This window comes from Electrona antarctica, assembly GCF_951216825.1.
Source record: "Electrona antarctica genome assembly, chromosome: 4".
Taxonomy (NCBI): Eukaryota; Metazoa; Chordata; class Actinopteri; order Myctophiformes; family Myctophidae; genus Electrona; species Electrona antarctica.
In genome coordinates, this window is record NC_136809.1 from 28,757,917 (window position 1) to 28,782,420 (window position 24,504).

At 42.4% G+C, this 24,504-nt stretch overlaps 1 protein-coding gene across 1 annotated transcript; it reads left to right on the plus strand.

The window, feature by feature from the left end:
- Positions 1–581: 581 nt before the first annotated feature.
- dkk2 (dickkopf WNT signaling pathway inhibitor 2) lies at positions 582–24,069 on the plus strand. The gene is made up of 4 exons (XM_079499836.1): positions 582–1,193; positions 13,189–13,339; positions 18,122–18,253; positions 21,200–24,069. The coding sequence occupies exons 1-4, from the start codon at positions 1,002–1,004 to the stop codon at positions 21,448–21,450; spliced, it is 726 nt and encodes a 241-aa protein (XP_079355962.1). The 5' UTR covers positions 582–1,001; the 3' UTR covers positions 21,451–24,069.
- Positions 24,070–24,504: the final 435 nt, after the last annotated feature.

A 24,504-nucleotide genomic window follows, 5' to 3' on the forward strand; every position in this document is an offset into this window, starting at 1 on the left:
ACCATGGTGCAGTTTATTTAGCCTACTAAATCTCTAGTGTTTCATAAAAATACATTTAAACGTGAAATCTTGTTTGAAATGACCAAACCACCATGATTTCACTGGTAGTATAGTAGTACGTTTCTGAACTGTCACCCAGCCGTAAGCCGTTCTCTGAGACACAGTAAGACAGAAATCTTATATTAAGCATTAGGGACCATTTTTATATGAAGATTTAAGGGTTGAAAATGGGTGAAGTGGTCCTTTAAGAGTGCTCCTTTCCTCCATTTCATTTCCTTGCGCTCAACCTCATCATAGTAAAACAAAGGAAAAAAGAAAAAAGAAAGAAAGAAAAAAGGTCAAGCGGCCAGTTAAAATACACAGTGTATAATTTTATAGTTTTTTCCCAACGGAGCTCCTGGTGCCGGTGTCGGGGCTGGGGAGGGGGCGGGGGGCTCGAGACGACAATGCGCCAGCAGCACTGCCGCCGCGCACAGATCGGTTTCAGTCTTTGTCAGTTGTGAATGGGGGCGGAGGAAGCAAAGCCATTAGATTCCTATAAAAAGAAAGTATCCGAGATCATAAAATAGCAGGCAGCAGCACTAAGTATTCACTCACTGCCAGAGACCGATTGGAAATCTCTCGTCAAGTTTCACCCTGACCTTGTCAGCATCAGCATATTTTAACAGATTCAACTCATGCGACTCATCAATTTTCCATATTGAGCTGTCCTTATTTTTTTCATTTTTTTAAATTTAACATTTGTACATTAAATGAAATTGCGTCAATGGCAACTACTACCCGTATGCATAGGCCTAACTGATACAGATAAAATAACGGTCAAACCACCCACTACTTCCTTTTCTGATATTACCGGGCGAATGTAACGTATGGACCCCGCAAGAACGCACGCAATTGAGTGAGCACCTACATTTTTGCTGCGCTCAACTTTTTTTTTTTCCAATTTGCGGGAAACCAATTTTGGTCCTCTCAAGAAAATATACCTTTTACTTTTTCCGAGGATGTTCGTGCTTACTTGGAGTAGGTGGTGTGCTCTGGCGCTTCTTTTCGCTACGTTGAGGACAGGGACACCCCAGAGATCCAAGGCGAACTCCATCAAGTCCAGTTTAGTGGAAGAGGCACCCACGCCGGCCACGAACCGCTCCGCGACTCTCCACGGTGGGATCACCAAGAAATACAACATTCTTACGCAGGTAATTGAAATTATCTAAAATGAACCTTAATTGGTGTGTAGCAGCAGCCTATCTTAATTGGTCTGACCATTTGCGAATTTTACGCACGGTAGTTACGCATGGTATTTTGGGGTGAATGAAACAATGGTTATCTGATATCAATTATACCCATTGTTTCATTCAACCCAAATGCCATGAATTCAGTCTTATTTTGGTGAATGAGAACCAATTTGACTAGATTGATTCGATTATTGCCATGCCCATGACAATTGGCTAATTTTCCGTGGCGCGTTACGCGTGGTGTGTGAAATAGTCTTAAGTAGGCTAGACTGTGAATTTTTGGATAGCAGTAAAGGAGCCCATGTGTCATTAAAAAAAATCTCACGTGTGAATCGTTATTCGAAATTGCTGGTCTCGGACCCCTCGTAAACCCTAATTGCCTTTCAGACCTTGACGCCACAGGTTTTGGTGCAGCGCGCACTTCCACGGTAAATCATTAATGCCGGCAGAAATGTGAGAGAAAGTTAACACTTTGGGTAATTTTCTGTCTGGTTCTTAGTGTCATTAAAGTGCTCCAGACGCTCGCAGGGATTATGAGCGTCTTACTGTGGGGCCACCGAGGGGATACTCTTACCAACCACTTAATACCCACTCAAATAGTTATCAATTCCTGCTGTTTCAACAAAGTGTGGAATTAGTTTGGCAGCAAACTTTGTGTGAAGAAAAGATAGTTGTCAGCTTTCATTTGACCGAGCATTACAATTGTGAGCATGAGTGATTTTTGATTATATAGCCATATATAGGCTTCTAAATGATGGTCATTTGGACAAGCAGTGGTCAAAAGTCATTGGGTGGCCAATTAACAATGAATGTTATATTTGGAAAAGATTGGGGATTATGCCACATGCGACCATGATGCCAAGTTCACAAGTACAAATCTTAAGGTTTATGTAATGTACAGTAGGCTACTGTTGTGTTCATAGGCCACATACACAACAGATTATTAGGCCTACCAGGCTAGTTCTAAATCTACGGCATGGTTGTAGGCTGCTTTAATGACACGTACGTTGGCGAGTCGGACAGCGTTTAACTCCTGTCCCGGTTGATAGCCTTCTATAGGCTACTTAACTGACGGCATCGCTGTGAGCAGTAGATGGCACTGCCACATCAACTCTATTCTATTCTCCACTCACTGCAACTTGAAGGGTGCTGCTCATCAGGTTATAACTACAAACAGCCGATGTTTCTGTTCATTTTAACTTTATTAACAGACCTTCTGTGTATTCTAAAATGTATAGGCCTATAGCCGCCTACTGTATGTCAATAAAGATGATGGTGGGCATGGCATGAGACCAATATGCATTCAAATAAAGGTTTAGAATCAGTGGGCTCTGAACTCAGAGGTGGGTCAGAGAGGTTGTTGTTTATAGATTTTGTTGTTGCATATAAAAAGGTGTTGTCCAGTGGGAGATGTCACGATGTTGAGAATTCTAAACTGGCTCCCTTGTTGATGGATTTCTGCGGTGTGGAGTGATGAGACCAGTGTGCTCTGAGGTCCTGGTCAGGGAGAAAGTGGGGATTAGGCAAACATGTCTTTTTTCTCCTCCATGGAGTGTTTTGGACGAGCGCCAACCCCCAAAGAGACCCGTGCCAGACCTCAGTTTAAACGAGTGCTTACAAACCTTGCCATTGCAGTAATCTGGAGTGGTTTGGGCGAGTGGACTTGAGGGGGAGACAGAAAGTGTGTGGTGTATGCCTGTGTATCTGTGTGTGGAGAGACCACCGCACTGTTATGAGTGAAAAATGTCATGGCACATTTAGCAGCATGTCCAAATGGAGATGGCTAATATAGTGTGTGTGTGTGTGTGTGTGTGTGTGTGTGTGTGTGTGTGTGTGTGTGCGTGTGCGTGTGCGCGTGTGTGTGTGTGTGTGTGTGTGTGTGCGCGCGCGTGCGAGTGAGAATAGCTCGATTTATACTTATACAGTATATACTACTATAGTATATAGTACTACATATACTATAGCAGATCCACAAGCTTGCAACACATTGCAGATGCAATGTGTCGTTGCGAGCGAGTAGATTGATATTTTCTGCCACTCCATTGTACGAAAGAGCATAAATTAGGCATCAGTGTGCTGAGTGTGTTTCTCTCCTCTAACAGCCAGGAGGTTTTCCAAGGTTGTAAAGTAACAACCACATGCAGCTCAGCCTTGGCCAGAGACGTAGACTATACTTTCTGACTGGGCCTGGCAACCGAGCCACACTGACCTTCTGTCTCTCATCTAAAAGTGGTTGTTTATGGGTGGAATGAATCAAAGATAACAGCCCTGCCTTCTTCATGAGGCTTTAATTGGTGAAGCGTGGCATCGATTTGTAACAGCTTGGGAGTTAGGTTACAGAGCGCTGGGTGCTGTCCTGAGATGTCAGTCACATAGTGGCGGGGTGGGGGACAACCTCTGTGACAGCCGTGATGAAGACAGACATGTGTCAAGCAGACAGTCAGGTTGGAGAGGTTGTGTTCTGAGGTGCAATGGTGGCTCCGCTGGTTAACGCACTGATGAGATAACTGTGATGTCCCTGCATGGCTTCAAATCTGATCTGGGACTATGTGTAAATCCATCGTCACTGTTCTGTCTCTCTATATAGCCCTGTCCAAATAAAGCACACATGCCTCAAATAATATTTTACGGTTGCGTTCCCTACCCACGGATAGTGTTGTGGTTGGATCACCCCTGAAATCACATATGCCCCAGTCAGCCTGTGGTTGAATTCTCCATCGTCATCTTTCTCTCCCTCTTTATTTTTCTACTGTTTCAATAAAAATGAGGGGGAAAATAAAAAATATATAATAAAACAATACTTGGGTTGGGTTGCATCGAGAAAGCTGGGAACATGTTGGTTCAAAAGTAGTGTCAGACTGATACTGGACTTTTTCTGATATTCCGTTTGGTGCATTTCGTTTATTACTGAAATTTCACTGGAGTATATAATATATAATGGTATTTGTGTGCACAATGTAATGTAAAGGCTTAGCTGATGGTCATTTTGTCATTTTGTAAGACAATGTATTACATGGTCTTGCCTACAATGATGTGTGTCTAATATGCAGTTAGCCTACTTAGTCCTGTCTTGTTGGTTTTAGATATAGGATATAAGGTCCCTTCTTCCATATAGATTCAGCATAATTATCTTGCTGGAGGATGCAATGACACTTCATGGCATATACAGTATGACACGTCATGTAAGTGGGCTGAACTAAAATGATGTGCTGGTTGAATAAAATCATCTGGCTAATATACTGCTATTATTCTTGGCTGAAGTAATCTCACGATGTGGCAATATTTTCATGATTCTAGCATCTGTATTTTTTATGGTATTGGAAATCATACATCATACCTTTATAAATACCCTGGTATACCGTAATAAAATGCACACCTTTTCATATAGCCACATTTCAAACATGTCAAACACATCAAATATGTAGCCAATACTGTAGGCCAGTGTAGGGCCATATTGGCCAATGCAAAAGCACCTCACAGTTTACCCAGCCCACTTAAGCCTTCTATCATGCCAGTCCATTCTGCTTGCTCTAATAATAGATTGTCTGGAAGGAGACGTGTCAAATCACTTCTACTTCACTCTAGTCCATACATCTCCTGTCTAGTCTCATAGTTAAACAATTGCTTTCTTACATGAAGGCATTTCCTATGTTGTAATGCCTACTTGTGATTACTTAAATATTGTTGATTAGAGGGTTGACACTTGTTATACTGTTGCACTGATTTAAACACTATGGTGTCGACCTACTGCCTAAAGTGCAAAATGTAATCTTAATTCAATAGCTCATGATGATATGAGAGATAGTCAAAGAGAAAATTAGCCTGAAGTAACTAACATCAATTCAAGATTTTCTGGACTAATTCGCAGTGAGTGAGTCCCCTCATAAAAGACTAAACCTTTTTACTATTATTTGCCCGTATGAAGGGATTTAAGGCCTGGAAGCATGTTTGGAAAATGGTCACGCATAGCGTCAATTATCACTCCTGGCATAGCTGTGGTGGGTATCGCTCATGTAGATTTATGGTGACGTTGCCACGATGTTCAGTTTGTTACAATTTGTGAGGAATTGTTGGCAGATTTTCACACCTCCAGGGTATGCTCTGTGGTTCTGAACATGAGTGATTGCTGCTTACCCTTTATAGTTTGAATATGAGTGAGTGTCTCCATAAGTCACCCTAATATCTATTATGTCATTTTCCCCATATTTTCCACCTTATAACCCCTGTCTCCTTCTCACCATCGTTCCCCAGACTAGTTCAGGGGCATGTTACATTTTTATACTGCATCAGGAGACAGGGGACCTCAAAATCTCCAACATGAAAGAATACAACTTGAGCTTCTAATAAATTGCTCTCTGCCTGGCTTCCTTTCAATTGTAGCAAATTAGAGGTAGAGAGCGCGTCCACCCTTTGGCGCCTGGCCATCGCTACAGGAAAACCAGGGTGTAATTTGGTGTTACAACTGTCAGATTACAGAAACTTGGTCTATGTCCAGCTGCCAGCATGTCAAAAGCTGCTCTTATAGGAAGCACATGACAACCTATTGAGGTTTTCTTTCCTTCAGCTGTTGACAAAGTTTATAGTCGCGTTGATCTCGTTGATATTGTGTTACATCATTGGCATTCAAAACCGGGCGGTCAGAGTGTTCTGGTTTTCCCATAGTGACTCAGTGGCTTCAGTTTGCCAAACGCTTTCCTGTCCTTTTGCTGATTTGCAGTATGCGAACCAGCGTGAAAACCAAAGGCAACCTAAAAGCGGAGCCTCTCTGAGACCTTGACAGCCGGTGCTCGTGGGTGGGCACTGGTCGCTAGTTTGTTGGGAAGGAAATCGGCAGAGACAGATAGTATGGGCTTGGCTGCCCTCATCCACCACCATAACCTCTCTGAACCCACAAGGGGGAAATGGCAGTGCGGTCAGCATTCATCCCCTACCATGCCCAGAGAGTGTCTGCTAAAGCTCAGCCGACGGTGAGCAATCTTTAACCAGTGCACTATATTTAATTTAGCATAGGGGTTTAACAAGCAGCTGTGAAAAAATGGCTGAAAGCTTTGCCTATAAAACAGTGCCATGCCCTCTCTCTCTCTCCCTCTCTCTTCTCTCTCTCTTCCCCAGCTCTACATACAGACCTCCTCTTCCACCTCCTATTCCCCAACCTCTTCGAGCTTAAGTGACTGTTTAGTGATCCTAATGAGCTGAGATGGAGAGAGACGGGAGGGCGAGGTGTGACTGCTTGTTAGCGCTAGAGCTAGATGTGGTTACAGGCTCCAGCCTGGGGGTCTCCTTGTCTCTCTGGCCCTCTAGTCAGTGGGTCCTCGGGGCACCACGAGGGGCCCCCACATGGGGGCCATAAGGAGATCCTGCAGGCTGGCAGCTCGGCCTCCTTGAGGAGGTTCCCAGCTTCACCTCCTGTACTGTAATTGGACCTGTTAACGAGCGAGGAGACCCAGATGGCCCTCACTTCTCGCACCTCCTAGAACACAACGATACGCCTAAAGACATATTGCGTGTGCATGTGTGCACGCACGCACGCACGCACACACGCACGCACGCGTGTGCATGTGCGCGCGCGTGCGCGCGCGCGCGCGCGTGTGTGTGTGTGTGTGTGTGTGTGTGTAAGCGAGCGTGCGTGAGCGAGCGTGCGTGCGTGTGTTTGTGAGAGAGAGAGGGGTTCTCACTAATGGGCTACTCTTTTGATCATCAGTAGACAACAAGAGCGTTTCTTCTCTCTTTCATATAGTCTTCCCAAGAAAGGCTTACCGATTGGGGTCTATTTCCTTTAGCAGGGCAGAAAAGGCAAGACCTCTTTGTGGCTTGTCAATGAGTACAGCTTAGTATGAGGACTTAACTTAAGAGAGTTGAAGATTTTGGCCTCTAGCGCTCAAAGGGATATACCCATAAACACATGTGTTTTGACTGATGAAAGAAGCTGAGATGGTGTTCTTAAAAATGTATGTGTTGTGCAACGGCATATCCTATGTTATTTGACACTGGCAGACAAGACTGCTCCGTGCTTTCAGGGCATATGAGGTTTGTTTGTTCAGTGACATAGTTTATTTGTCTCTGTAGGCCACTGCCACTCATCAACTCCATTCACAGTTTCAGGTTTACGCACTTGATCTCCGAAGGTCAAGTTTTATCGCCCCATAATCTCAGAAAACTATTTGGATATATTTTAACGTGTGCACGTGTTTATATGTGTTTGTGTGTGTGTGTGTGTGTGTGTGTGTGTGTGTGTGTGTGTGTGTGTGTGTGTGTGTGTGTGTGTCTGTGTGTGTGTGTGTGTGTGTGTGTGTGTGTGTGTGTGTGTGTGTGTGTGTGTGTGTGTGTGTACAATAAGTGTGTGCATCTATGCGTGCACCTGTGTGTGTGGCAGCAGCTACTGTATAATGTGACTTGTGTGCATTACAATCTTCAATATTTATTGTATCTTAGATTTGGTTTCGCTAAATATGTTCTTTCAGAATTATGATGATATTATTATTATGTTCAGAAAGTGTGATTTTCTTTCTTTTTAATCACATTTCCAATATGGATCCATTTTTGTACCATTTCAGTTCACATAATATACAGTATGTACTGTAGCACCCTCATACTTTATGTTAACTTAAGCACATGCCGAAGTTCTATCACATTGGGTGCTTTGGAATGGCTGTACTGAGGTAAATAAGGGAAAATACAGACAAAGTAGAGTGAGGTTCAAAGCCTTCTGTGTATCCTGTGGTAAAGCCCTTGTAGATAGTTGGTCCCGCACATTTGAGGTTCCCCTAACCAGCACGAGAGCAGCACGAGACAGGGTGGCTGGTTGGGGCTTCCCTCATGTGTCTTCGTCTGCCTCTGTCCTTTATCTTGTAGCCGGCATCACCCAGAGTATAATACAGAGCACACCGCTTCCAAAACCACTTCCTCAGCAAGGTTGAAGAACATGCTTTTATGTGAGAAGACGGTGTGTGTGTGCGTGCGTGCGTGCGTGCGTGCGTGCGTGCGTGCGTGCGTGCGTGCGTGTGTGTGTGTGTGTGTGTGTTGGGGGGCAACAGAGGGGGAAAAAGGTGGTTGCTAAAGTAGGCGGAAGATTAAATCACATGAGTTTGAGTGAAAACAAAAACTTCCCTCAGAAGTCGCGAATGAAGCATTTCAAAACATGGTGAGATAAGTCCAGATTATCAGTGATATGGAGGTCGGCCTTGTATCATTGCATTTCAAAGGGCTGACTCCTCTGCGGTCTGAGCCGTGATGGAATAGGTGAGCCCCCTCCTCTCTCTCCCCCATATGTCATACGTACTAGTCTAATCAATCCAAGACTGCTGGCCAGAAAACTCCAGATAGGAATCGGGGCTGAAGGTATGAAATACTACTGCATGCAGCCATCCAACCATTTATCTTCATATTTAGATAACAGCCCATTTTTCACATCAGGAGAAAGACTGCACTTTCCTGAACTCTGGCTTTCGGACCATTGTGTGCTTAAAACTGACATCTGTATACTTGTACGGCTGGGTAGCAGCTCATAGAATTGCCCAAATATAAAGCAAATGGATATGGCATGTAGCCTATTGTAGAATTGCCAGAAGTAACATTTGGTATGCATGGGGGATGATTTCAAAACTGACTGAATCAATCTTGACTGTTGAGATAATATTTTTCTTCAGTATGAAAGTAACCGGGAAATTTGTACAATTACAGAAATTAGAGCTTGACTTCACTGATCAATAGGCAGCATATGAGGATTGAATATCCAGCTACAATAGTTCCTTCTCTTGTTTTCTCTCGGACAGAGCATCGGCCCCTCCATGTGTTTCCAATGTGACCGAGTCGGTATGGCCTACTCCATCCAGTACGTGTAATCTGGTTCACTTTCTTAAGCACAGGCATATTGAATAACAGAACTCTAATGTCCACAAATAATACAGATTATTTCTTGAGATCTGATTTAAACATGTGGTGTGCATTCAAGTTTTGGAATGCAATGTTTTTGCAGTGACTCAGCACTACATGCTGTATCCTATTTGGATGCCCCAAATGGAGTTTTGTCTTTCCTGTGACTGTCATGATTTTAGTCTGATTCTGACATACAGTATACCGATCTCTTACATGTCTAATACTAATGGTCATGTCTGTTATTTTATGTCTGTCAGAGTCATGCCATTATAAACAGAGCTGTAAATACCTTACCAGCTAAATGCATATGTTGTGGTTTTGTTGGTTTTGTTGGTGGGCCTGTCAAACATGGTGATTTCACATCAATCTGCTGCGCACTAGACATAATTCACATATGCAGACTGAGCTCAGCTGTGGTCCGGTTCTGCTTATTTTTGCTTAGTATTCTACTCAAGCACATGTCTATAATCTATTTCAGGCTGAAAACCAGAAGAATGCTGGGTTCGAATCTCAGAACGGTTGGGACTATATCTGGGTGATAAAATGGAAAAAAAACCTCTGCTCCCTCCCTCAACAAAATCTGCCTAAATTAGAATCTGACATCTTCATTGACAATGAAAATATATACATGTACTGTCTGTGCAAGTACACACATAGACCCCACTATTATCATCTTATCATCTTCTCCAAGATTCCAATGTCTAGAACTACTCAGTTGCCACACAGTAAGAGAACGGATTCAGTGGGCATCTCCCAGGCGTTAATGTGTGAAATTGTGGGACAGGGTATTATCTGCACTCTTATCGGCTTCCCATGGATAAAGTAAAAAAGAAAAGAAAAAGGGGGGAACAAATCTGATGGGACGAAGTGTGAGTTCTTAGAGGATGATGACAGAAAATGTGCAGCCATGAAAGAAAATGTCCTGTCCAATGGATCTGTTATAATACCTCCTTGCAGCTGTTTCCGTCATAGTGTCTCTCTCCTTCAATGAGTTTCAGTGTAAATTCAGGACATTACTTCACTTGACCGAGGGACTAATTCGATTCGCGATATTGCTGCGTTTTAATCCGTTTGCTCGCTCTCCAAACCCAGCGGCTGTGGGACGACCATGTGCAAGGCATTATGTTGTGACAGCCATTCCACCCATATCTCCTATTGTTGCATGCGCCTGTTATGGAAAATGTGAGTTGGGCTTTGATTAGGTTTTGTTTCCAGCTGCTGTGGACTGTGGTGACTACATTCATAGAAGGCAAATTGGTGGTTTCTCAACCTCTGTCATCTCACTCTTATTGAACTTATTGAATCAATTTAACAGCAGGCATCGCTGCTGAGGAATACCCCACAATCCCACATGGCTTCCACGCTTGGCTGGATAATAGAAATTCGTCTCAGGTGCCTATGGGCAAGGCATTTGACCTCTCCATTTGCTAGAGTACTGTAGATCATTGTGTTTTCACTGGGTATAACCCCGATGTGAAGCAGGTTGTCGCTGCACAGTAAAATCACTGTAAAAAGTGTTAATTTAACCATGAGAGTGTAAAGATTGGTCCATATTTAGAGTTATTTAAAGTTAAATGAATATACTAGCATACTAAGGTGACCAGGATATTACTGTGTAAAAGAGAACCCATGGCCACTGGAAACCCAAATATTGCTAGATAAAGATTCCAGAAAGGAAGGCCTGCACTCACCATGTATCTGTGATGGGAGGTGCCTGCCTATTCCATAACCCAGTTACGTGGTCTCACCAACATCTAAACTAGGTTTCTGCATAGCTGCTCACCCTCAAGCACGTGAGGGTTACTTTCTTACAGACAGTGCATCATGTCCTCAGTATTGTAAATGTTTTCCATGAAGGAACATGAGATGAAACAAAAGAGAACCACCGGAAGCCAAATATTTATTGCATTTGTTTGTATGAATGTGTTTGACCTTCCATGTATCCAAGGAAAAAGTGAAACAAATCTAGCAGTATTAACCGAGTACCTCTGTACAGACTCATTTAAACTTGATAGAGAGAATCGAAGTTGATTTTTCTTCGTGGAGATATCCAAATGGCTCCATTGTTTGGAATCTTGTTTTCTTGGCTTTTGGGACTCGTAACAATTAGAGACATGTTTGTCCCTCTACTGCAGTGCTACTCAACCCGCGGCCTGTAGGCCGCATGCCGTCTCTGCCGAATGTATCTGCGGCCCGTCATGGTCATACCAATGAAATTGAAATGAGTTATTTTCATTGTTTTGAACAAGATTGTAGTATGCATTGTATTGTTTTTTCCAGGAGAAAGTGATATGGCCAGGTGTCAGCTGAGTATTAACGACTTACCGTACTTATTTAATCTGTTCATTATATGTTCCCTTCACATTTTGTGAATGAAGCCTCATTTTGTAACTTCATCATTAATCACAATGAAACAGATGGAAATGTAGCTTTTTACTGTGTGTTTCCTTCATTTTTAGACTAGTAATGTAGTCTGTTACAAAATTTTGCTGAGTGGCCCCTGAGCCCTCTTAACAAGTTGACTGCCACCTGGTGGACGCAAGAGCCAACGCTAGACTGCCGACCCGGAACTACTTCTTTTTAGTGTGTTGCGCGCTGGATACACGTCCGGCTTGGGCAACCATCTTGCTAAATAATTATACCATGGAGAGCTCCGTAGATTTAGAATTATTCAGCTTTTTAGTCCGGCTGTATACAAGAACGGCACTGCGGATGCGCAAAACCGGCCTAGGATCACTGAAGAAGGAAAGGCCAAAATAAATAAATAAAAAATAAATATAATAAATATATAATAAATAAAAATAAATCAGCGATCCGGTTTGATATAAATACTAAAGCTTATCTGACGTAACGTTCCGACAATAGCGGTTCCCGGTTGGATTCTAATTGGCGGAACGTTCCGTCACGAGCAGTTCATTTGTTAAGTTGAGTAGCCCTGCTCTACTGTCTGATTTTCATGGCTGGAAAACACAAAAATGTCTGTCTTCAGGAGGGAACAGAGAGCTGTTAAACTGGCTACTGTCTCCGGCAATTTCAACTCAAGCTTGTTGTCATCGCATAAATATACTACTGGCATAATATGTGATAGTTAGAAGTAGGGTTCTAAAAGTGGAATTTATATGGCTGTATATGGAACAAAAAGAAAAAACTGTTTTCCATAATGTCTGGTGGCCCATTAAGCTTGTGTTTTATAGCACACTTATGAAACTGATAGTTATGGATGACAGATTTGGTGCTTATAGTAGTTAGCCTGGACTAAAGCACAGCGTCAACTTTTCCAGTCAAACATAGGTAGGTTGGTGCCATATTATTGTTTACATCATTTTTCTCCATATAGTCTTACAAAGTTTGATAGGTTCAGCTTCAAACTAGATAAGCGAGGTAAGCGAGAAAGACATCTCTTGATGAGGTAACAGTAATTTATTGGTTATGCATGGGAACACTGGAGGATATTTACTGTGCAATGTTTTAGTATAAATAAATCTTATTTTTCTTTTTCTTTCTTCTTCTACTTCTTCTTCTTCTTCTTCTTCTTCTTCTTCTTCTTCTACATTATTTTTATTAACCCATTTAGACCTGAGGACGCATCTGTGTCATATTATAGCTTTTAACCCATTTTGGGCGGGAACCCCTTTTGGTGTTTTAACTAAGCATTATGTTATACTTTAGCTATTGAAAAATAGCAGATCTACAAGCTCATAGCGCGCCACCGAGTGGCGCGCTATGAACTTGTAGGTCTGCTATTTTTGAAAAATCGTAAAAATGCGGCACAAATCTTTGAATATATTTTCTTTCAGAGCGAACGTTTTTTTTATTTCGACGTCAGGCCTGAATGGGTTAAATCAATAATAATTCTATTATTATTATTATTATTATTATCATCATCATCATCACTGGGTATACTCATGGACTGTGTTGCCTCCACAGGTGTATCCATGCAGCAAGGACAAGGAGTGCAGTGTGGGTAGTTACTGGGTATACTCATGGACTGTGTTGCCTCCACAGGTGTATCCATGCAGCAAGGACAAGGAGTGCAGTGTGGGTAGTTACTGTATACTCATGGACTGTGTTGCCTCCACAGGTGTATCCATGCAGCAAGGACAAGGAGTGCAGTGTGGGTAGTTACTGCCACAGTCCCCAGCAGGCTCCATCCAGATGCCTCACCTGCCGCAGGAGGAAGAAGCGATGCCACAGAGATGCCATGTGCTGCCCAGGCAATCGCTGTAGCAATTGTAAGTAGTAGGGGGGGAAAAGGAATATAGAATATAGTTTTGTAGTTTTATTTAGACACTATAGACTATAGAGGGACAGAGAGTAGAGTAGTAGAACCAATGGTTCCCGAGCCATGTGGCCCGTAGGTCAGGAGCCTATCGCCTGTTTCTATAGCGTGAGGAACATTGATGTACAATGTAACAAAGTGGTCCTCCGTTACTTATATTTGGCACATTTATGCTTATTTTGCACACATATTGTACCAAGTATTTCACTTTAGTCAGTTGTATTTGCACACAAAGGAAAAGTCATGAGTTGAACTGGTTTATTGAAAGTATTATGAACAGGGGAGTTGTTTCCTATCCGGCAGGATGGCCACTCAGCATTGGACAGTACCACCTGGGGAAACAGAGGGATGTTTGGTCATGATGGGCAAGTGCAATACATGTGTTCGGGCAAAAGAGTCCCCAGGCTACCAGAGCACCATATATTGGTCTGGACTGGACCACAGTGAAATGGCCAGGGGTGTTTGAGTTATGCATTGGAGCTGCTAATGATAATGGGATATGTGGTTTATCTTGCAATAGTGGGTATAATTGATATTTACTTACCTGTGTAGTGATATAGATTTATAGGCTCATGTGATGTGGGTTATGTGGGGTTCAGAAGTGTTGCATGTGACCGGTAATATGGTAGAGTCTGCACTGATTGTTTCAGCTGCCTATAAAAGGCTGCCAGGAAGCACACACACACACTCAGTGTTAGATCAGTGAGAGGACATGGTGGCGCTGCACACCAACATGTCCTATCGCTTTGCTGCTTGTGTGATGCCATTTCCCATGCTGTAACCTTCTTTTTGGGAATAAATCACGGTGTGGCTGCATTTTACCTCCTGACTCTGTGCTCATTTCCAGCCGCTTATTGGGCCAACACTACATACAAGTACACCCCCTGGACATGATGTACAAGTACACCCTCTGGACATGATGTACAAGTACACCCCCTGGACAGGATGTATAAGTACACCCCTGGACATGTTCCTACTGTAGTATGTCTCAGAGATCCAATCCAACCCATAATAATAATAACACATCAGGCTTATATAGCACTTTCCTCAGTACCGACAGTCGCTTTAAAAAACAAATCAAAATAAACAACTATTAGAAGAGAACAATTATACAACAATTATATAAAAGACTGAAATACAGGACCAAAACAGCCACACAATAAAGTAAAATAAAAATATATAAAGGTAATAAGGTTATATCATATTGCATTACATTACAATGTTCTCAAACAGATCGTCACTTGCCATACAAGAATATGTTGTAAAGTTTGTATTGGCCCCCCCCAAATATATATGAATCAGGTACAGCCATACCCGAGTGGGAAACATAATAAAATGACCTCCCGGTCAGACGCAGGTACAGAACCATTTAGTTAGCCGTAACTCTCTGCAAGAACAATGCAGCCTTGTAGACACGAGCAAAAAACATGAAGGAAAACAAAAGTACAAACACAACACAAAACACCCACAAAAAACCCCTCTGCCGGCCCCTCCCCAAATGAGAGACTGCAAAAACTCCTGCTCCTCTGCCCTCGTCTGACTAAAACATATTTAAAGCTTACCCTGTGGGGCTGAGCACTACCAGAGCCGTGTAATATTTAAAACAAAATAATACCAACCAGTCTGACCACAATCGGTCTTTATCTATTATAATAAACTGAAAAAACATGCTCTTGTTAAAATTGGAACACTGAATATCCATCTGCATGAGTGCATGACATCTCAAAAAGAAAAAGAAAAAAAGTACAAATACATAAATGTACATGTACACGCACATGTACAAGCACATGTACAAGCACACACACACGCATGCACGCACGCACACACACATTCATACATATACAGTACTAATAATAGCAATTTTGAACGGTATATTTATATGCCTACACACACACACAGGCACGTACGCACGCACACACCCAAACTCACTCACACTTACACAATACACACATGCATAATGGAAAATAGGACGGATAGTCCAGTAGGGGACACCCCAACACTGACAAAAACTCTGACAAAATCTCTGAAGTACCCTCTTGGAACTGAACAGAATAAGACACAACCACGGCCAGTCCCATTCGGTTTAACCTCATTCACATAAGAAAAGGAAAAGGAAGACCACAGCCTTCCGAAGCAAACCAGTGTTCCAATATTCGCTAGATGCAATGATAAATTATGATGAGGCCGGCCGCGTCCATACAAGATGGATGCGACCAACCCCACTCCCAACAAAATAAATAATAGTGAGCGTCTCACAGCACACAAATGACTCCGTCGTGAAGCAACGGGATAAAGCAGATAAGATAATAGAAATAAAATAGAAAATGAGAGGATGTGAATGTTCTTCCTTATGTTACCGAAAACAAATATAAATAAAACATCCCCCCATGCTGCCAATTTCACTGCACAATCCCTGTGAAATATATAATACAAATACTATATACACAGACAGTATTGTTAACCCAGTCTATAAACAAATAAAAATAGAGAACACAGCGGATCGGTCCGCGATATTAACAAATGTCCCGCCAGTATCACAACAGATACACACCTTTAGTTTCCGGGAAAATATATATAGCGTATCCATAAAACTTAAATCCTTACGAACCGGCCGCCGAGTCCAGTCTATTTATAGTCCGCTGGGCGCTCTATGAAGAAGAGACGCTAGAATAGATCAAAGCAACCAGATATCCATTAATCACTCGCATCGCCGCCGCTATTTCTTTGGATGCAGCTTCTTCTGTATGAAGTCTATAGCCTTTGCAGGATCCTTGAAACTTGTGCATCTGCCATCCAATGTCGTTATTTTTAATTCTGCAGTATACCATAGCCCAAACCGTACCCCGTCGCAGGACCTGAGCAAGCCCCGTGCTTCATTAAATTTAGCGCGCTGTTGGGCCATGGCATGCGTAAAATCTTGGTGAACGTGAATAACATCTCAATCCGTGGTGGTCACTCGCATCCCCTGTCTGGATTGCTTCAGAATTTCTTCCCTCTCCTGGAAGTAGTGACATCTGACGACGAACGCTCTCGGTGGAGCGACGTCCTCATTCGGCCTCGCGCGTAAAGTGCGATGGGCAATATCCAGGGTGGGTAGCGTGGCAAGGTCGAAGGCGTCTTTCAGGCACTGAGACACAAAGTCGGTTGGATGTTTTCCCTCCTCCCTCATTTCTTTAATTCCAGTGATACGCAAATTAAAGCGACGGGACCGAGCCTCACCATCCTCCAAACGGGCTTTATGGGTTGCTAGTTCTTTCAGAACCGCCGCAAGATCTCGTTCCAAGGTGATGATCCTATCAGACTGGTCGCTGACGGCAACCTCCATTGCCACGAACTGTGTGCCCAGGGCCTCGATCCTAGCGTTGGCATTATCATTAGCCTGCTTAATTTCTGCCCTGAGATGGTCGACCTGGGTCTTAATCTTCTCGACCTGGGCCTCCCCTTTGTCGAGAAGTTCCTTCCTCAGATCTGCAATAGCCTGGAGGATAGCCTCTTGTCCACCGGCCGGTGTAGCCTTAGCATTAGCAACATCAGGGCTAGCTTTGTTCCTCTTGCTCATTGTCGCCTGCAGTTTTATAACGACGGCAAAAATGTTCTCAGTGTCTCTATTAATGTTCCCAAGCACGTTTGTGGCACTTTTGTGGACAAACTGATTGTTTAATTACATAAAACACAATACCGGTAGGGAGCTCAACCAGAACGTGTCCTCACATGGCGCTGCCCCGGAACTCCGACCTCTTTTAGGTTTTATGACCTCAATTACACCCACACAACCTGAACTTTGAAAAGTCTGTGGATGTTCTGTGGTTTTTCTCTGTGTATTCTGAAGCCTTTTGAGCTCCAATGAAAACAAGCAAACAGGCCTCAACAGTGACATCTGCTGGCAAATTCATATGTCATATGGGATTTGTGGACTCTTACCTCACAGTCCACAGGAAAATCAGAGCACTTGTTTGAGCCAGAAAAACCAGACCACAGAAGATTTTTCAGGTTTTTTGGGTGCAATTGAGCTCAGAAAACCTAAAATGATGTCACGATCCCTTTAACGCTGAGTGCCAAGCAGGGGGGCATTAGTACAATTCTTATAGTGTTTGGTATGACACAGACCTCCCTGTCTGCATGCTACTGAGGTAGATGTTAAATATAGCACCATCCAGACACCTGCCTTATTTTGTATGGTTCTTCAATTTTACACATCATTATGGTCACAGCTGGAGCTCAAATCAGCACACGTACTCTCTTTCATGAATATGAGACATGCAGGAGACAGTGTCTTGATTCTGGTCCACTGGGAAAAAAACAAATCTGCATTTTATTTCTCTATTGTGATTTGAGATGTGACAGTGTGTGTCAGGAATATTTGTTACAAAACATTTTGGCGTATATTGTTAATTTAACTCTGAGAGTGTGCAATTGTACCTTAAGCAGGGACCCTTACAAGTTTCCATTGGGTTACATTTGTACACTCTCAGAGTTACACGTGCATAAATGAACACTGCAGATTTGACTGTGTAGCAGTGTAGCACTGTCTATCCCAGAGATGTCATTGAACTCATGCTGGACATGTGGTTTTCGACAGACTTTAAAAACGTACAGATTACAGGTTCAAGTTCTATGCTTATATCATCCCGAAAGAGAAATTTGGTTTGCACAAGACATACGTAAATCACATCAGGGTCATGTACAGTAGTCACAAACAGATTGAAGACACTTTTCTTTCTTTGTTTCTTTGTAGATATTTGCGTGCCTGTTTCTGAGAGTGTGATATCGCCTCACATTTCTGCTTTGGACGAACACAACAAACTCTCCACCAAGGACCATGGCTGGAAAAAGAATGGGAAAGCACACACTAAGCACTCTCTCAAAGGTAAGGTCCTATCACCTGGTACTTTACAGTAGTGTGGTGTTATTGCAGGGTATTAACCTGTGCCATGACCTATGTGGAAAGGTTTTCAATCTCCTAGACACAAGAACATGACAATAACGTGAGAAGTACTATTAATGGACATTTTCATTACACTTAGCCTATTTTGAACCTAGATCTAATTCTTCTGATGTGTGGATGTCTGAGGATCTGATGATGCAAAACAACACGTTTGACATCATCTCACATCAGAACGATTTAGCTTCAAAATGAACACCTTTTCCCAAGATAGTATTATTGTGTACAATACCCTTTCATACTATTCCAAAGAAGTCTTCATCTTTATCTTTGCTGGCAACCTGATTATCCTCAACTGACCGACAAAGACCACCTGTGTTGTCTTTGTCATTCTTCACTGAACCTAGTCCAAATAGCTGAATACCTGCATTTTGTTATTCAGTCTATTGTCTGCAAACCCCACCAACTTAATTTCGATGAGTAGGCTTGTGTGTGTGTGTGTGTGTGTGTGTGTGTGTGTGCACACACACACACACACACACACACACACACACACACACACACACACACACACACACACACACACACACACACAGACAGACAGACAGACGCGTGCGTGCGTGCGTGCGTGCGTGCGTGCGTGCGTGCGTGCGTGCGTGCGTGCGTGCGTGCGTGCGTGCGTGCGTGCGTGCGTGCGTGCGTGAGAGTGTCTGTCTGTCTGTCTAGTGTGTGTGTGTGTGTGTGTGTGTGTGTGTGTGTGTGTGGGGGGGGGGGTCCTCAAACCACTTTGATAATTACCCCTCTGCTCATATATCAGTGATAGGTCTGTGAGCCCAAGCCACAGCACGGGGGACTCTAAGCAGAAACCACAATGCTCCTGCTGTGTCTGCACCAACATAAAACAAGCATTCAGAAAGGCATTGACAGGCACACGTCGTTCTTGTCTGGTATACGAGTGAGAACCACAGAATGTAGGCTTGGCCGGCGTACATAATGCTAATAACTCACCAGCCCCCCCCTCACGTGCGCGCGCGCACACACACACACACACACACACACACACACACACACACACACACACACACACACACACACACACACACACACACACACACACACACACACACACATTGTTTGGCACTCATTTCAAGTGAATGAGTGTAATAACTCTAATGAGACATTTTAAATGACCCTACCATAAACACACTACACTCAAGACGACGTAAGCCACACTGCTGAACTTGGTACGTTAAGAAAAAAAATGTATTGATGTCAATTTATAAGGTCACTTAAAAGGCCTTTTCATTTTATTTGCGCTTGACTCGCCTCAGAATTTTATTTGATTGTTATGACCTTATGCTGGAACACTTTATCTCTAAGAATTGGTGCTGTAGGAAACCTCATCTCACACAGAAAATACAGCAATAATTATGGCTTAAGGGTTCCACTGTGCCTATGGTCTGAACTTCATAATCTCTAAAGTGTGGTTGAGTCAGGACTGTGTACCACTGCTGGCTTGCATGTTGAAGTGGCCTCTGGCGAGAGGTAAACACATTCATAACGGTTTCACAGAAAACTCGCATGACTAAATAACATGTCTAATAAATATTTGTCGTACTAATTATGCATTATGCAAACCTCCTGCCAAGAATATCAAGTTGCAACCTAAGAGGATAATTTGGTTAATAAATCAGGAAATGGCTTGCTTGAATTTTATAGAGGCCTAAATACATTCCAGTTCACTAACAGGGCCACATAATGCAATTTGAAGTAAGAGTTGCATAAACTGGCTTTGTATGGAAGCCATACAAATGTAATCAACGATAATTGTACATTTCCTCCCTCATACATAGCCTTAGTTATTTGTTATTTTATTCGCAACACACTACTATAAACTACTAAGATCACTTTTACATGCTGTACAATATGTCGTTTACACAGATTATTGTTCTTACAATTCTCATGAATGCAGTTTATCTTTCTCTGAGACATTTATTTTGATTATGTTTATTGCTCCAAGCTACAATACTGTATATCAGTGATTCTCAACCTATGGTACCCTTTGCCGGTACTTAGCCACCCCTCTGGTGGTACGCAGAATGTTCCAGAGAATGAAAAAGGTGGGGGTGGAGTGGGAGTGGGGGGGGGGGGGGGGGGGGCTGGGGAGTAGCATACGAGTAGTCGCATTCCTATATGTATTTAAATACTCTGTGAGTCAGTCACAAAACACGGTGCGGTGAGCTGGCGGCGTACATAGGAGGTGGAGCTGGAGGTGTGGGTAGGGGGAGTAGCACGTAGTCGTGGTGGATGTCTCGGACGGACCTACAACACTATTGCTGCATTCAGGAGCGCCAGTGAAATGACACACAGGCTGGTGTTGTGGTCGCCGTTCAAATAAATACACACCATTAAATATGGGAAACTAGGGTTCAACATAACTGGAGTGTGTGTGTGTGTGTGTGGGGGGGGGGGGCAGAGAAGTGAAAACGAAACGCCTGTGGACGTCTCTGAGGCTACAGCCTAGCTCTGGTCCATAGCTCTAATGCCTTTGCAGTTAGAGCTATGTTACCGATGACTTCCAGGGCTCGCATAAATGCAGACCAGCCTCTCGTCTTTAACGTAAATAAAAAAAAACGTTTTTGCTTCTCACCAATACAAAGGCGGGTTGTGTCATTAGAAAGCCTACTTTGAGGATCTATAAAAGGTACTTTTTGGCCAAAAAGGGATTATATATATATTTATATTATAAGTTAATGTTCTCAAAGATAAACTTTACATTCTGCACTTTTTGACAAAATATCGGTCAAAACATCTGCAATCTGTTGTCTAGGACTCTCCAAAATCGGAAGCGACATCAGACTAAAATATCTGGCATGGGTCAGGCTCTAGTCTAAACTACAGTATCTGTCTCCCCCTCCCCTCACTTTGCAGGACACGAGGGAGACCCCTGCCTGCGCTCATCTGACTGCTCTGAGGGCTTCTGCTGCGCCCGGCACTTCTGGACCAAGATCTGCAAGCCAGTGCTGCTGCAGGGTGAAGTGTGTACCAAACAGAGGAAGAAGGGCTCCCATGGCTTGGAGATCTTCCAGCGCTGTGACTGTGCCAAGGGCCTCTCGTGCAAGGTGTGGAAAGATGCCACCTCGTCCTCCAGGTCCAGGCTCCACATGTGTCAGAAGATCTAAAAAAAAGAGAGAGAACATGAAGAGGAGGAGGTTAGGAGAATGCACAGCTGCTGCTGTCAGTAGATAGGAGCCCCCTCCTCTCCCCCTCCTCTCTCTCCATCTTGCCGAGGAAAGAATACAAACTTTGTTTTTGCAAGAATATGGAGCTGTGTGAAAAAGTGAAAAAAGAAATGCAAAAGACAGAGAGTGACAACAAACAGACTATGGACTATGCTGGTCCATCACTGCTTGTTACTCCAGGAGAGATGAAAAACATGTCCTTGGAATGTTTTTAACACGTGTGTTGTGAGTGGTTCCAGCCTCACCCACCTAACCGCCCCCACCACACACACACACACACACACACACACACACACACACACACACACACACACACACACACACACACACACACACACACACACACACACACACACACACACACACACACACACACACACACACACACACAATCCCCTCTCCCGCTCCCACCATTCTCCATAGACAGTGATCATTGATATCACTCTCCAATCGCATATACGAATCTCCTCAGAACTTCAGGGAACCGCAAGGTTAGTTATTAATTAGTTATTTCCAGTAGTTTGCTCCATGTAAGGCATGGTGGACATTTTGCCAATGGAGGTGATACTGCTAGAAAACTCTCATTGGACATCCTATGAGTGTCATCAATAAGACTAAAGAAAAGCCATACTGTACTCTTCCTGTACATTCTACAGCCATTTACTTCTGTGTGCACCGAAAAAACTAAACAAAACTTCAGGAAATTATGGCAGATGTATTGAAAGTCTTCAGTTCTTAGTTGTGTCACAAATGATACCTTATTTTCTGATTTATGCACATATTTTCTATAAGTCAAAGTACTCTCAAACTTCTGAAACTATCATGAATATTTAGTACAGGTTTTATTACAAGATTAATTCAGAATGTCATAACTGCACATCCATAATGTCTTGGCCTACAGTACATTGGCTGTATCTTACTAAAATCTAATTGCATATATTATACACAAATATTGACTTATGTAGTAACATATGACTTATATGACTTTGATGTGGTACAATCAAAATTGTTGTATCAGAGAAGGAAGACATGATTGACATGAATGATTGACTCTGCCGGGTCTGCCCTTCACCACAGGTCAATTTCAGGTCTGTTGTGGTACAGTTGAAGCCATTGTATAGAAATCCTGCAAATCCTGCTTCGTGTATTTATCTTGGAAGCACTGCAAAGATTTATTTAATTTATTTTTTTGTAATTTTGTGTACTTTCATTCATTTGCATATTGTAACACAAAACTCAAACAACTTGTTTGTTTCCACACCATTCTTTGTGTCTTCAGTGTTGGCGATGGAACAAAACGTATTTTCTGTGCATGCAGTAAGAGTTTCTTTCACAATGGCTACATCTGTGCTTTTTTGTGTATGAAACTGTTCACTCTGCCAGAGTGATACCAGACTTATTTGAACACCTACATTTAAAAATAACTCCACATTGGACCAGAAATGCTATGAACAAGATCCATGGGTAGAATGAACATGCAGCTCTTTTCAGCTATACAGCCAGAACCAGTGAACCTTTAATATTGATCGTAGCTAGTAGCTACACATACTCAATATAACTACAAAATTGTTCAATATCATTGCTTTTTTTGCACCTGTAATATTGGTGCAGATCCCAAATATTGTTTTTTTGTTTTTCCTTTTTTTTCCTCCCTTCAATGAAATACTGTTCAGTTTTGAGTTGTAGTGGGTGTGAAGAGGTATCAGCTTATTATTTTAATTACACGACTCATACTTTAACCACTTAAACCCTATACCTAGTTTAGTGGATTCCCAAGGGTTATGTATCTCCTTGTAGGTAAAGTAGCTCCTAGGTCCCCTCCTGTTCTCACTCTAAATATCTTTGGTGAAAGATATCTGATCTACAAGCTCACAACACATCACTATGCAACATTTATAGTGAGTTTGTAGATCAGCAATTTTTTTCCTGAATGTTAGCCCTAGAATAAGGATAAGTGTAAGAATAAGGTTCAAGTGGTTAAACAATCAATAACTTAATTATGTGCATAATGCAATATTACACATGCCTCTTGTGTTTTGTTTCTTAGAGTTTTAAGTACACTTGGTTTGTATTCCTTAAAAAAATATATATATATCAATAAGCTCTTATATTGTAAATAGATTGGAAACAGTCAAAATGTATTTAAGAATCATTGTATATCATGTACATATAATAAACATATGAATACTTTTAAGTGTAACAGCAAAATTGCCAGGTGAGGAAAGGAAAAGAATGAGATTGGGTGAGTGCAGGTGGGTCAATTCATAATAGGTTTTCAAAGTCCCTCAGGTTTCTTGGGGGGTGGGAGTGGGGTCCAAATTCTGAAAGTTATGGGGTCCATATGGAGTTTGAGAACCAATGGTATAGGCTAAGGTGGTGAGATAGATGAAGTATCTGTGGTTGAATTCTACATCTGGATTCATCAGAGTTTATTATAAAATAAAGGCAAACACATCAACCTCTCAAATATCGTTTATGTAAATGGAGTGTAAATGAATTATATCAAACTGAATATTGTTTGTGTGAATACTTTCCACTGATATTGTTTTCCCCCCTGTGTATTTACAGTGATGAATGAATAAAGAATGTATTTTGTATCATTGGTTACATGGGTCTTATACTGTTGCTTGTAGTCATGGCCTGTGGTTAAATCTCATTTTGGGGGGTAGCAACCAAAACAAAACTTCTGACCATTTGAGGGGTGGCGAATCCATTGCTACTCTTCCCGGGAGGATACGGCTGGCCAAAATGAAAAGGCCCTATAGTCTTGAAGCCATTTCGATAATTGTCGAAAACCATGAAAAATGACATATGCCGAATGTCGCCGAAAACCATGGTTTTCCTGATTTCTTTAAATTGTTGAAAACCGTGAAAAATGACATACTATTGTATGTCGTGGAAAAGCATGATTTTAATTTTTTTAAATTATCGTCGGAAACCGTGAAAATTAATTTCATCATTTTTATTTTCGTCGAAAACTGAAAAACATTATGA

Excerpts from the sequence above, each read along its gene's own strand:
- dkk2 (XM_079499836.1), top strand. The coding sequence starts at position 1,002 with ATGTTCGTGCTTACTTGGAGTAGGTGGTGTGCTCTGGCGCTTCTTTTC. Across the intron at positions 13,340-18,121 it reads AGGCAATCGCTGTAGCAATT|ATATTTGCGTGCCTGTTTCT; the intron begins GTAAGTAGTAGG and ends GTTTCTTTGTAG. Across the intron at positions 18,254-21,199 it reads CACTAAGCACTCTCTCAAAG|GACACGAGGGAGACCCCTGC; the intron begins GTAAGGTCCTAT and ends CTCACTTTGCAG.